The sequence below is a fragment of the Coptis chinensis genome, chromosome 4 (assembly GCF_015680905.1).
Source record: "Coptis chinensis isolate HL-2020 chromosome 4, ASM1568090v1, whole genome shotgun sequence".
NCBI classification, from domain to species: Eukaryota; Viridiplantae; Streptophyta; class Magnoliopsida; order Ranunculales; family Ranunculaceae; genus Coptis; species Coptis chinensis.
Genome location: NC_141459.1, coordinates 84,242,063 through 84,255,004, shown reverse-complemented (window position 1 = coordinate 84,255,004; position 12,942 = coordinate 84,242,063). Strand labels below are relative to the sequence as shown.

At 36.1% G+C, this 12,942-nt stretch overlaps 2 protein-coding genes across 2 annotated transcripts; one reads left to right on the top strand and one right to left on the bottom strand.

The window, feature by feature from the left end:
• Positions 1-842: 842 nt before the first annotated feature.
• Positions 843-4,797, bottom strand: LOC147505227 (protein decapping 5-like). Its single transcript, XM_086557819.1, has 6 exons — positions 4,518-4,797; positions 3,818-3,918; positions 2,672-2,743; positions 2,216-2,583; positions 1,317-1,369; positions 843-1,063 (listed from the first exon to the last, which is right to left on the bottom strand). Coding segments are annotated over exons 1-5 (690 nt in total). The 5' UTR covers positions 4,666-4,797; the 3' UTR covers positions 843-1,063; positions 1,317-1,368.
• Positions 4,798-5,986: 1,189 nt separating this feature from the next.
• Positions 5,987-12,355, top strand: LOC147505226 (uncharacterized). Its single transcript, XM_086605497.1, has 2 exons — positions 5,987-7,630; positions 12,281-12,355. Exons 1-2 carry the CDS (start codon positions 5,987-5,989, stop codon positions 12,353-12,355), a joined length of 1,719 nt encoding a protein of 572 aa, XP_086461623.1.
• Positions 12,356-12,942: the final 587 nt, after the last annotated feature.

Sequence of the window (12,942 nt, the reverse complement as noted above, 5' to 3'; positions counted from 1 at the left end):
AACGTCTTTGCTTTGACTTTATTCTTTACCTCGATGTTACATTTCTCTATGATTTCGTCAAGTTTTTCTTTCTTGAATTTTTTTCCAAACTTGTCCAGGAAACCAATTTTGGTCATCATGGTTCCTCATTTTCCCTAGAATCTCGAATAACATCATGCCAAAACTATAAATATCACTTTTGAAAGTTACTGGCATTTGCATCCACACTTCTGGGACAGCATAGCGACGAGTCCCCCTAAATTCAATCGATGAGATATGACTTAAATCTCTTTGAGAAATCTTAGCCATTCCAAAATCTGCAACTTTGGGACAAAGTTTTGAGTCAAAGAGCACATTTCTAGGTTTTACATCATAGTGAACTATTTCATCATTGCAACCCTCGTGCAAATAAGAAAGCCCCACTGCTATCCCAATTGCAATATCATACAAATACTCCCATTGTAAATTAAGGTAGTTTTCATATAAAACCTTGTCCAAAGATCCATTCTCCAAATATTCATAAACAAGTGCTTTCATATTCGCCTCAAAGCAATACCCGTAAAGTCTAACTAAGTTACGATGTGAAGTGCTGCTCATTATTCCCACCTCAGCCATGAATGTGTTTTCCAAGACATTCATCGTTATGTCTTTAAGTTTCTTAACAGCTACTTGCACACCATTAGGTAATTTACCTTTAAAGACATCTCCATATGCCCCAGAACCTATTTGATCAATGAAATTTTTTGTAATCCTTGTGAGATCCTCGCTCGAGTACTGCTGTATTTTCTTTCTTCCCAGTTCACCTAATTTGCTTTCAATTGAATTTAAGCTGCCATGGGCTCGTTCTTTCAAAACATCCACAATTTTGACATTTTCAATCACTTTCTCGTTAAGATCATCATCCTTACAATCAAAATTTCGACGACATTCACTTTCAATTTCACATCCTAATTTCTTTTGTAACTCATCTACAGTGTGACCTTTGACGCTAATATCAACTTCAAAGTTCTTTAATTGCTGTGCTGAACCAAATTCACTTTGAGTTAAATCCTCTGCTCTCTCCGTAAAGTTTTCCCCAGGCACGCTGTGAAAATAGATGAGTTGTCAGTCTCAAAAAACAGATAGTTTTGCTCATATATACTAATCTCAGAAAGTCTGCATACTAATCTTAGAAAGTCTGTGAATTGGGATCCCAAGTTCATCGGAATTTGCCATAAACTAGAAAGTCGAACATAAAGCTTTAGAAACTTTCCATGCGCGAGCTCAATGGAGCCACAACTAACTTGAGCATCCACCCCTAATTCACTATGAAAATTTTCATAACTAGTGATACGTACCTTTCATCAAAAGCTGGAGAGAATTTCGGTGGTACAATGTTATTATCAACCATCTAAAAAGGAAATATGCAACAATATATTAGACACGTATAAGAAATTTTCTCCTTGAAACAAGAAAATAAATAAAAACTAAAGACAACATATTCCAGACTAAAGCTTATAACATGAAAAGAACATTAGGGTGTCTAGCGGAGTTCAGGCTCTGACGGGATTGGGGTTTCATGAATTTTTTGTCACTATGATACAATTGCTTTCTTTCTAATGTGAAAATAGTTTGTACTAGTAGCTCCTTGCTACAAGTAATTTTTCTGAATCAGGATGTAACTATTATACTTATCAAAATGAACAATATCTCTTATTGATAATAAAACAAGAAACATCACATAAACTCTTTTTTAATTAAGGACGATCAATAACAAACAAATTTTGTTATATATTTTAAAAGGGCAGTGTAAAATTCCTGTATAAATCAAGCAAAATGGCACTAACAGTTAGTGCCAAGTAGCACATAAAGACGCTGATAATAACAGCTCAGTATGCATATATAGTATTTTTCGTTCCCACTATACATGCACAGGCTTTGGCCTCTCCAGCATGGATATCAGCTATGGATGAGGATAAACGTGCCTTAGTACATAATGGCACTTGGGAGATTGTTTCTTTGCCTTTTGGCAAACATACTGTTGGTTGTAGAAGGGTTTTACTGTTAAGTATTAACCTGATGGTTCTATCGGGCGCTTGAAAGCGCATTTGTAGTACACGCCTTTTCTCGAATCTAATGCTAATCTAATGACTTGAAATATATAGACTGACAGCAGTATTCAGACTAATGATACCCTAGGATATTGTATGGGCTGCTGCAACAGATAAGGAATTGACAGGCCAGGCAGTGGTCGTACCATAGATTCTTGTTGTCCATGCTGAGGCCCACCAGGGTAGCCATACAATCCTTGCCAGTATATTGGAACCACCAGCCCACTAGCATATGCGCTACCATATGCGTTTGGAGGAGGTGAAAAACCCAGTATGCGCTACCATATGTGATTGGAGGAGGTGAAAAACCCCAGTATGCGCTACCATATGTGATTGGAGGAGGTGAAAAACCCCAGTATCCTACACTTCCTCCAGGTTGATATAAAGGCAGGCCATCTTGAAATGGTGATCTGGCCCATCCCAACTGTAAAGTATGACAACTTGGATCAGCAAAAGATCCACTCCCAGCAGCAAGGAAGCTTGTAGACATAGATGTTGGACAAGAAGAGTGAGACTGCAGAGGAAAATGAGATGAGTAATGCAAAATTTCAAAAGCTCCAAGGTTGAGCATAAACAACAAGAGTAAGAGCAAGTTCATCTACCTGTATGATAGCAGGAATTTCATGAATAGTTGGTGTAGGTTGAACAGGTGGGATAGCTTTAACCTCTAAGTCCTGTAAAGACATGCCAAACAGAAAACATATAAGTCCATCTAGTGGTTGCACTTGACTTAAACACAACTCGGATCCGCAACAGATCCACTCCCAGCAGCAGGGAAGCTTGTAGACATAGATGTTTGACAGTAATAGTGAGACTGCAGAGGAAAATGGGATGAGTAATACGAAATTTCAAAAGCTGCAAGGTTGAACAGAAATGACAAGAGTAAGAGCCCCAAGATAAAAATCCATGAAAGAGTAAGAGCCCCAAGAAAGCAATAGCTGTATTGCATACATGAAAGTATAAACTTCGCAAAATGCAGAGTGGGCACAAAATACAAGAACAGAACATCACATTCAACCACAAAGTAGTGTTGGTCCCACTCAAGCGGAATGCCCCAAGATAAAAAAGTTAGCAAACTCCAAAGACAATTTCAAAAGAAAGAAAAAGGCCATGACCCCAGCTCTTAATAGACTCAACAAAAGACCAAGGCAAAAACATGAAACTGCAGATTTCCAATTGATGAAAGGCTGGCTAAATACGCCAATTGAAAGGACAACCCCACAACAAAAGGTTCACATAATCCTCATCCGTCCCGCACAAGTGACAAGATATGGGAGTCCTAGAGGTTTCAGATGCAAGAGATAGTTAGATTGAAGGGGAACGAGAGTAACAAAATCATGTCTTCAACTTTGCTCCTCCATTGAGAAGGATAAGATGATTCACTACAATCTCTGTTTCATTTTTAGCAGTAGACACTTGGCCACTTATGTAACCTACAAAAGCATGTAGATGTAAGATCCACTTTTCCACTGCGCTGCGCTTCCATGTGCCAAGTCTTTTAGTCTAATACTCTCCCCACTCCTCAAATAGCACGACAAAAGAAAAGCTATTTTCAAAGATTCTACTGAGATTTAGCAGCAAATTGTGTATTACTCTAGAAAACAATGGACGTTTTGAGAGTTACAATTTTAGAATCTTCATCTTACTATGATATAGGCTCGTTAAAGTATCTTGCTAAGGTGTCTGATGCAACGTTCTAAGACCTATATAAGTTCCAATATAGAAATACAATGGTTTGTGACACTAACCTTGATGTCCCTTCCACGGAACAGTATGTACTCGTAAACTTTGTCATTTGGAGGGACTTGAGGGCCATCTTTCTTTCGTCCTTCTGTTCCAAAAGATTTCACTGCCAAGACAATAACACAGTTTTACAACCAACAAGAAATATGTTCCTGTAGCTTCTAATAGCATGTGAATATATAAGAAAACAAATTTCAACTTAAAAACCAACAGGGAACTTATTTCTCCAATGATAGCCGTACGGAAAGAGAAACAGAATTATCATATGCAAGTAGCAAATATCTTCCCATCCATTAGCAAAAGCCTAACTATTATCATATGAAAGAGTGAGTAATACCACGTGAGTAAGATATGTAAGTGTGAAGTCACTCACTGGAGGCAAGGAGGGGACTCGAGCCAAAATAAGATTTCTTCTCTCAATTTTGCATAAGAACTAATGATTACAATTGCAAAGACACTAGAGAGAAAAATTAAACATGTGTAAAACCTCAAATTTGTAAGTCAGCTCTTAAATCCTATTCTCAACAATAAATTCAACTCCTCGACACAAAGATGTTAGTTCCTACATCATGTAAATGTAAATCATACATAAACTCATTATCAGTATCAAACTACTCAAATAGGGGGATGGGCATTTCCTTAGCTTCAAATAACAAACCATGTATAAGGCAAGTAAACAAAAGGTAAAGAGGTTTAGAAACAAACCGTTTATCAAACTGATGCTGGATTCTTTAGCGTTGAAGTTGTAAAAATCACCTTCGTAACGGATTTCAGACTTTAATGTTATACTAATTAAACATCCTATATAAGAATCTGCTGAATCAGCATCAGATCTAGGTGAGTCTGCTGCCATGCTTGTTGTTTTATGAATCTATGCAGTTTTTTTGTTTAGGCAGAAAAGAGTACAAGTCTATTTCTGGTTCTAATAAGTTTGAACTAGCTCTTTATATATAAGGAGGTTCATCCACTTGCTAGTATCTAATAAGTTTGCACTAGCTCCTTAAATACTTTTTTTAGGATAAGCGAGGTTGTGCTACATTCCTCATTCACAATTGTACTGTAATGGAAGTAAGAGAACTTTAAGTAAAGAGACAACTGATCGCGGTATCCTCTTAAAAGCAATTGTGAGAGGAATGTTTAAGAGAATTTAGTATCTAATACTACTAGTGGCGGAGGTACGCCCTGGCTCACTCTCAACAGTGAACAGTATAACTGTGTAAAGTAAAGTACTAAAGTTGTAAAGTAACACTTAACAGTGTTCACTTCGAATTCTAACTAAAAACCGATAACTCATAACCGACAAAACACAAAAAAAAGAAGAAGCAGACACACAAACCGAAACCAAACAAAAACAACCAGTTTGAATCTTTATCAAAAATTTAAGCAAAACCCACATATACCACTTTTCTACATTTCCACTTTTCTCTCTATTATTCTAATTAGCTATCTATAATTTCTAAAGTTTTATAGGTAAGTCTAATATTATTAAATTTTCTGTCTTATTTTGTATTTTTTCATATTAACTTGATTCCTAAACCATATTTTTTAGTTTGTTTGTATTCTTTTTGTGAATTTATTAAACCACATATTTTTATTTAATTTTATTTTGTAAATATTATAATAACATTGGTAGTTTATTTTAATTAGTGCAATTTCAATTCAGTTGATTAATGGTTTATTTTAATTATTTAAACAGATATGTTAAAATATTTGATCAAAGGAAAGTCGTTGCCCACTCAACCTACTCAACCACCTAATAAAACAAATATTATTGCCAATGTTGAAGTAGGATTCTCCTCAAAGCGAAGTCACCAAGAAATTGAGGATAGTGGTGTTGAACAACCCACGTCAAAATGGGTTCAACGTGAAAATCGTGAAGAACTTGACTTGTCTAGTTTCAGGGAGACCCTGCACTGAGAAAAAAGATTTCAGATTATCATCCTAATGATCAAGACTCGGTGAGAAAAGCATATTTGCTTAGGGGTCCTTGCCAGCCTAATCATGTTTTTCCTCCAAAAACAAGAGGCAAGAGAATCCGACGCTTTCAGAAAGAGTGGTATGAGGAGTTTAGTTGGTTGGAATATAGTATTCACGAGGATACCGCATTTTGTCTATATTGTTATCTCTTTAAACCTAATAAGGGGGCACAAGGAGGCGGGGATGTTTTTTCTCACATGGGGTTTACTAATTGGGAAAGAATAACCAAATTAAAGGAGCACGTTGGAGGACCAAATAGTGCTCATAATATCGCTTATAGGGCAGCACAAGCTTTGTTAAATCAAGAGCAACATATCGAGACATTTCTTCACAGACAATCTGACCAAGTTCGAAGGGATTATCGAATACACCTAACTGCAATAACTGATTGCATTAGGTTTCTTTTGAGACAAAGTTTAGCTTTCCGTGGTCATGATGAATCAGATGAGTCGATCAATAAAGGTAATTTTCTTGAACTTATACGGTATCTGAAAGATCATAACGAAGTCATTAAGAAAGTTCTTGATAATGCTTCTAAAAATCGAAAATTGACATCGCCTGATATCCAAAAAGATATTGTGAATTTGGCTGCTGTGGAAACTACAAATGCTATTCTAAAAGATTATAAAAATTCATTGTTTGCTATTTTAGTTGATGAAGCACGTGATATATCAATTAAGAAGCAAATGACAGTTATTTTGCGTTATGTTGATAAGAAAGGTTGCATGATTGAGAGATCTTTTGGAGTTGTGCATGTTAAGGAAACTAGTGCATTAACACTTAAAAAGGCAATCGATGAGTTGTTCTCCAAGCATGGGTTGAACATATCTAGACTGCTTGGACAAGGGTATGATGGGGCCAGCAATATGCAAAGTGATTTGAATGGCCTAAAATTATTTGTAATGAAGGAGAATGAGTCTGCATTTTATGTTCATTGTTTTGCCCATCAGCTTCAGTTAGCCCTTGTAGCAGTTGCAAAGAATCATGAGTCAATCGCTAACCTTTTTAGTATTCTCTCTAATGTGGTAAATATTGTTGGAGCATCATGTAAGCGACGGGATATATTGCGCGATGCAATGAAGGCTAAAGTTGTTGCAGCGTTACACAGTGGAGAAATTTCAAGTGGCAAAGGGTTGAATCAAGAGACTAGTCTTAAACGATCTGGTGACACTCGATGGGGCTCACACTATTATACACTTCTTGGCATGATAACCACTTATGGTTCAGTAGTTGATGTGCTTGATAATGTAGCGGAAAATGGTTCAATCTCGGAACAAAGAGGTGAGGCTTACGGATTATTAGATTCAGTGCAGTCTTTTAAATTTATCTTCAATTTGCATTTGATGAAAGCAATACTAGGAATTAGCAATGATTTGTCAAAGGCTTTGCAGCGTGAAAACCAAGACATTGTCAATGTCATGGCTCTTGTTAAAATAACAAAGGTACGCTTACAGGCGATGAGAGATGATGGGTGGGATAGTCTCCTGACTGAAGTTTCTTCACTATGTGTCAAACATGATGTGGTTGTTCCAAATATGAAAGAGAGGTATATGGCTCGAGGGAGGTCTCGACGAAGAGCAGAAGGAAACACCAATTTACATTACTATCGTGTTAGATTATTCTATCACTGTATTGATTTGCAAATTCAAGAGTTAAACGACCGCCGGTTTAATAAAGAAAACACAAAATTACTTCTTTGTATGGCATGTCTTGATCCTAGTGAATCGTTTGTTACTTTCGATAAGCAAAAGTTGATCCGTTTTGCTCAACTTTATCCCGATGATTTTTCAGAGATAGATCAGATGGAATTAGTGGATCAGCTTGAGAATTATATCATTGATGTGCGTTCTGATACTAAGTTTGGTGAAGTAAATGGAATTAGCGGCTTAGCCAAAAAAATGGTTGAGACGAAGAAAGACATTGTGTACCCACTTGTTTATTTGTTGATTAAGTTGGCGCTGATTTGACCTGTTGCTACTGCCACTATGGAGAGGGCATTTTCTACTATGAATATCATAAAGAATCATCTGGGCAATCAGATGGCGGATGAGTGGTTGAATGATTGTTTAATAACATACATTGAAAAAAAAGTTTTTGATAGCATTGATACCGAATTGATCTTACAACGCTTCCAGAAGATGAAGAAGGATGACGAAAAAGAAGGCCGCCGAAGACAACTATGAACAAGTATTTGTTTAGATTTGATTTTTTTTTCTAATACATTATTATATATAATATATGTTTTTTTATTTTTATTTTTTTTGTATGCTTGGTTTTTGTCTGGCTGGCTCACTCTCACTTACTTTCCTAGCTCCGCCACTGCTACTACTAGCTCTTTTTGGGCACGTTCTGTGACCGTGAAATTATGAGAGGAACTGACCTATGTCAGTTCTAGGGCTGTCAATTGGCCGGCCCGATTGAATCCGAACCGATAATATAGGACTTAGAATTTAAATGTTATCCGATAAGACTATTGGGCCAGTTATGGACATATCTCCGTCCGACCCGAAAACTAAGGTTATTTTTTTAGTTTTTCAAATAAGTACTATTACATTTGTAACTACTAGTATGCATAAAATGTTAAGAGGTTTGATGGATTAGTGTTGTAGTGCCACATATAAGGCTTGGTTTGAGTCTTACTACACTCTATTTCAGTTTTTTATACTATTTCCATGTAACTTTATTGGACCTAGGCCAGGCCCGAATCCGATCATGTCCAACGGGACCTAGACCGGGACTTGGACTTTCTAAATGTAAACATAATTTGGACGGGACTTGTACATAGGTAAGTCCTATTCAAGTCATGCCCGTTGACAGCCCTAGTTAGTTCCCAAATAGCAGGTGCCGACTAGTAAAGTCGGTAAAACCTTTGGGTGATGATACCAAAGGTCTGGGGCTCCAACCGCACCAGCATCAAAGAGTTACTGATCTCATTTAAAACAGACTTACCTATCAAAAAAAAAAATGTTAGTTCCCAAATAGTGGTGTCAAATGGGCTGGGCCGGCCCTCAAACAATGAAGCCCTCATACTTTGAGGGTAGGGCTGGCCCTACCCTCATTTGCCTCGAGGGTCGGGTCGGGTCGGGCCAATGCTAAAATCTCGAAGCCTTTACCCGCCCCTCAACCCTCTCCAGAGGGCTTGAAAGGCCGGACTTGAAGGCCAAACGTGAGGGCTGGATACTATGTTATACATTTAATTTACAAAATAAATTTATAAACATTAGTTAAAAATGATAAAATTGAATGTACTTCACAATTAAACCTTCAAACTACTAAAACAAACGTGGTAAAGTTGTATTAGTCAATTAAGATCAACTAAATTCATTTCATAAAATATTATAATGAAATTATAAGGTTGGCAAACTTAATAGATAAATGTTCTTTTAAGTGATTTTTAGTGTGTTAATGCTAAAATGAAATATATTGTATGAAGATTTATTAAAATATATGTGATAAATGTTGAGAGCCAGACTTAAAAGAGGGCTTAAGTTTCAAGGTCTAGGCCCTTACCCTCCCTTAAAAGGCTTAAGAGCCAGGTAGACCCGGCCCACGAATGTGTAAGGGTCTCATTTTGAGGGCTTTTTCAGCCCATGGGCTGGGTTGGGGCGGGCAGGCTGGGGGCTTGAGGGCCATTTTGACACCCCTAGTCCCAATTCAATAGTTATATTTTTTAATATATCTAGGTCCATATTAGAAAAAAAAAACAAAAATATTTCAAAAAAAAAATAAAGTCGAGCGGATACGAAACTATATATCCATCTGAACACGAAATCCCAGTTCGAAATTCAAATACCCGACCGATTCACTGTCAAATGTAGTAAAGGCCGGATTTCTACTGAAAATTTATTTGTATTATATATATAAATAATTACTTTAAATTTATTGGGTAAAAAAATGTAAATTCTAAATTTCGAAATGTAATGGAAGCCAAGAGGATAAAATTGGAAAATTAATTTTTTAATAGGGATATGTTAGGAAGTAAAAATACATTTACACATATACACTTTTCTTAATTTAATTTAATCGAACTTTGTTTTTTGAGTATTTGTAATATAATGGAACCAATAAGGTAAAATAGGAAAACCAAAATAATTGAAATATGAGAGGAGTTATGAGATGAAATATAATTAGGTGAGTTGAAAGATGAGATGAGTAATTAGAGCATCTCTGGCTAGGTGGTGGTAGTATTTCTTTCAAATTTGAAGGCAAAATTTGGAGAAATTGGACGCAAATTTTGACCAACTCTAGGTGGTCGCAAATATCGACCGCAAATTTGATTGTAGGGTCTACCACGCGCGCCATTGGTAATGTCGCACGTCAGTACTATTGTCGCCGAGGTTGAAAAAAGTGAAAAAAAAAAAAAAAAATCACCTGATATTCCCAATGTAGCACCCAAATTGAAGAAGTCAAAAAAAAAAAACGACATTAGGAGTAGCGCGTGACAGTACCACTGGCGCGGTGTGCTGGTCAAAGTCAAAAAAAAATTTGGGGTGACATTTGAAATGACGCATGACATTACCACTGTCGCTCCGCATCCGAAATCCCAAATTTGCGAACAAGGATGCGGCTAGACATGTGATGCGACCGAATTTGCTTCTACCTAGAGTTGGATTTCCGAGAAATTCCAAGTTTTAGAAGCAAATTTGAAGAATTTGGGAGGTGATACTACCACCTAGAGATGCTCTTAGTTAATTAGATGAGATGAGATGAGATGTATGAGATATGAGATGAGTTGATATATTATATTTAAATTTAATAGATGAGGTGAGATGAGATATTTAAATTACGTATGCACCCTTCCTTTAAACTAAATTTACTACATATGATGTTATGGGGAATGTAATATGCAAATATTAGTAGGGGTAAAACGGGAAATAGAAAAATCCAATTGATCCAATCGTTACTGTTTTCTTTACAAAGTAAATATCATTTCAAATTTAATAAATGAGGTGAGATGAGATATTTAAATTACGTATGCACTCTTCATTTAAATTAAATTGACTACATATTATGTTATGGGGAATGTAATATGCAAATATTAGTAGGGGTAAAACGGGAATTGGAAAAATCCAGTTGACCAGTCGTTCCTGTTGAGTGAAGAGTTTTCCTTACAAAGTAAAGATATTACTGACATGTGTCCCTTATTTAACACCCAAAGTAACGTGTATCTCACGTGTCTTATGAACCCAAGAGAAAAGTAAACGGTGAAATTGTAAAGAGAATAAAATAAGAAAGAAGTCTTCTTCTTACTTTCCCTCGTCACCCACCATTTTTTTTTTTTTTTTTTATGTAAAACTAAAACTTTTATTAATTAAACCAAACGAAATTTACATATGCCCAGGACATCATAAAGAACTTGCATATTTACAACCATTGGCGCCTGATGCCACCATACAGACGAAAATAGTGGAAGGAAAGACAAGTCTCCAACAGGGCCAGTTGAGAAGTGTACATTTGATGGCCCCAACAATCGGAAGTTCTTTATGATTGTCACCCACCATTGATGTGTCGTATTCCTAGCTATGGATTTTCACCGACCATTGATGTGTCTTATTCCTCATACATATTTTAAATCTCTTTTTAATTATTCAATTGAGGAGTTTCCATAGGATAGATCACTTTTAATTATATACTAAATCAAGTCATCAAAACACTAATTGTAACAAACATCAATAATTTTTTATTGACATTGATTTTCAATATTGGGTTGAAAATTAATTAAATTCCTTTCTACGGGATCAATTCAATCTTTACAAATTAGTAATTTGATGATTGGGTTTTGAGCTTTAATCATATTTTTGAATAATTTCATTTTTTTTACTTCAAATTGAGTTTTAATCAGTTTTTTTGATTATTTCTTGAGTATTAATCAAATGCGTTGTGAAGTTATGTGATAACTTATGATTGTATTTTCGACTTTCATTCAAATCCAAATGTGGTTTTCTATTTCAATGGAAAATTTGGCAATTTCATTTGAAGTAATAATAAGAATCCTGTTGAAGAAAAGAGAAAACATTTTTAAAACAAAATGGTGGAGATTTTTTCCCATTTTTCATCGAATCTTTCTTTTTTTTGTAGTGATTTTTTTATTGACTTTGTTTTTTAGTTTTAAGTAACACCGTTACTTTGGGTGTTAAATAAGGGACACATGTCAAAAATATTTTGTAAGGTGTAATAGCTAAAATTTTCCATCCGGGTGGAGAGGATCCGACCTCCTCTGAAAATATGGGTAATATAGAATACTTCCATTTGAGTTCTCATGCTGTTAATGCTCCTCATAAGTCCGTTTGCTTCCCAAGGATAGTTGTTTCCATTGATGAAGGATACAACATTGCTTGAGTCAGTTTGTGCCACCATGCGACTAATATTGTGTTCTATAGCCATTTTAAGACCTTGCTCTACTCCTTGAAGCTCGATCAGTGCAATATTGAGGTAATCATATTTACCATGTGCTGCAGCGATGACCTGTCCCTGTTTGTTACGAATTACAGCTAGCAGCCCAACCACTCTCGATCAATCCCTTGCAAGGTACCATCAGTGTTCATGATAGCATTATCTACTTCTGAATTTCCCATTTGCATTTCCTTATTTCTCTTACCTTGAACTCGATCAATATCTATGTTCCATCTTGTGCTGAATTCAAAACTGTCGGGCCCTCTCTCCACCTTGTAATGTACTAAAGTCAGTTTAGTCTTAGTGTCTCTCAGAATTTCTTGTATAATGTGATCTGCAGTACTTTGCTTATTTTGTAAAATTCTCGCGTTGCGCTCTTTCCAAAGCCAATAAATAAAACCATTCATCACCAGTCGCAAAGCATCTTGTTTGCATCCTTTACCTTCTGTCATATCCATAAGCCACTGTACCTCCTCCTTCCAACTGTTTGGCCTTTTTTTTTTTTTTTTTTTAAGCTGGTTCGATTGTATTAAAAGGAAAAAAGAACAAAAGAATGGTGTGAGTGGATTGTGACAAGTTCACATCTCACTCAGAATCAGCACTAGGTCTTTACAAAGATTCAAAAAAGTGCAAAGCACTATCTAAATCTATAATAGGTACTCGCAGGATGCTCCCATCTTGTAATCCATGAAGGTCTACCAAGATATGTTCTGCCCATGTTGTCTATAAGTGTGACTCCCTTTCTAAAGCAAAGAAGATC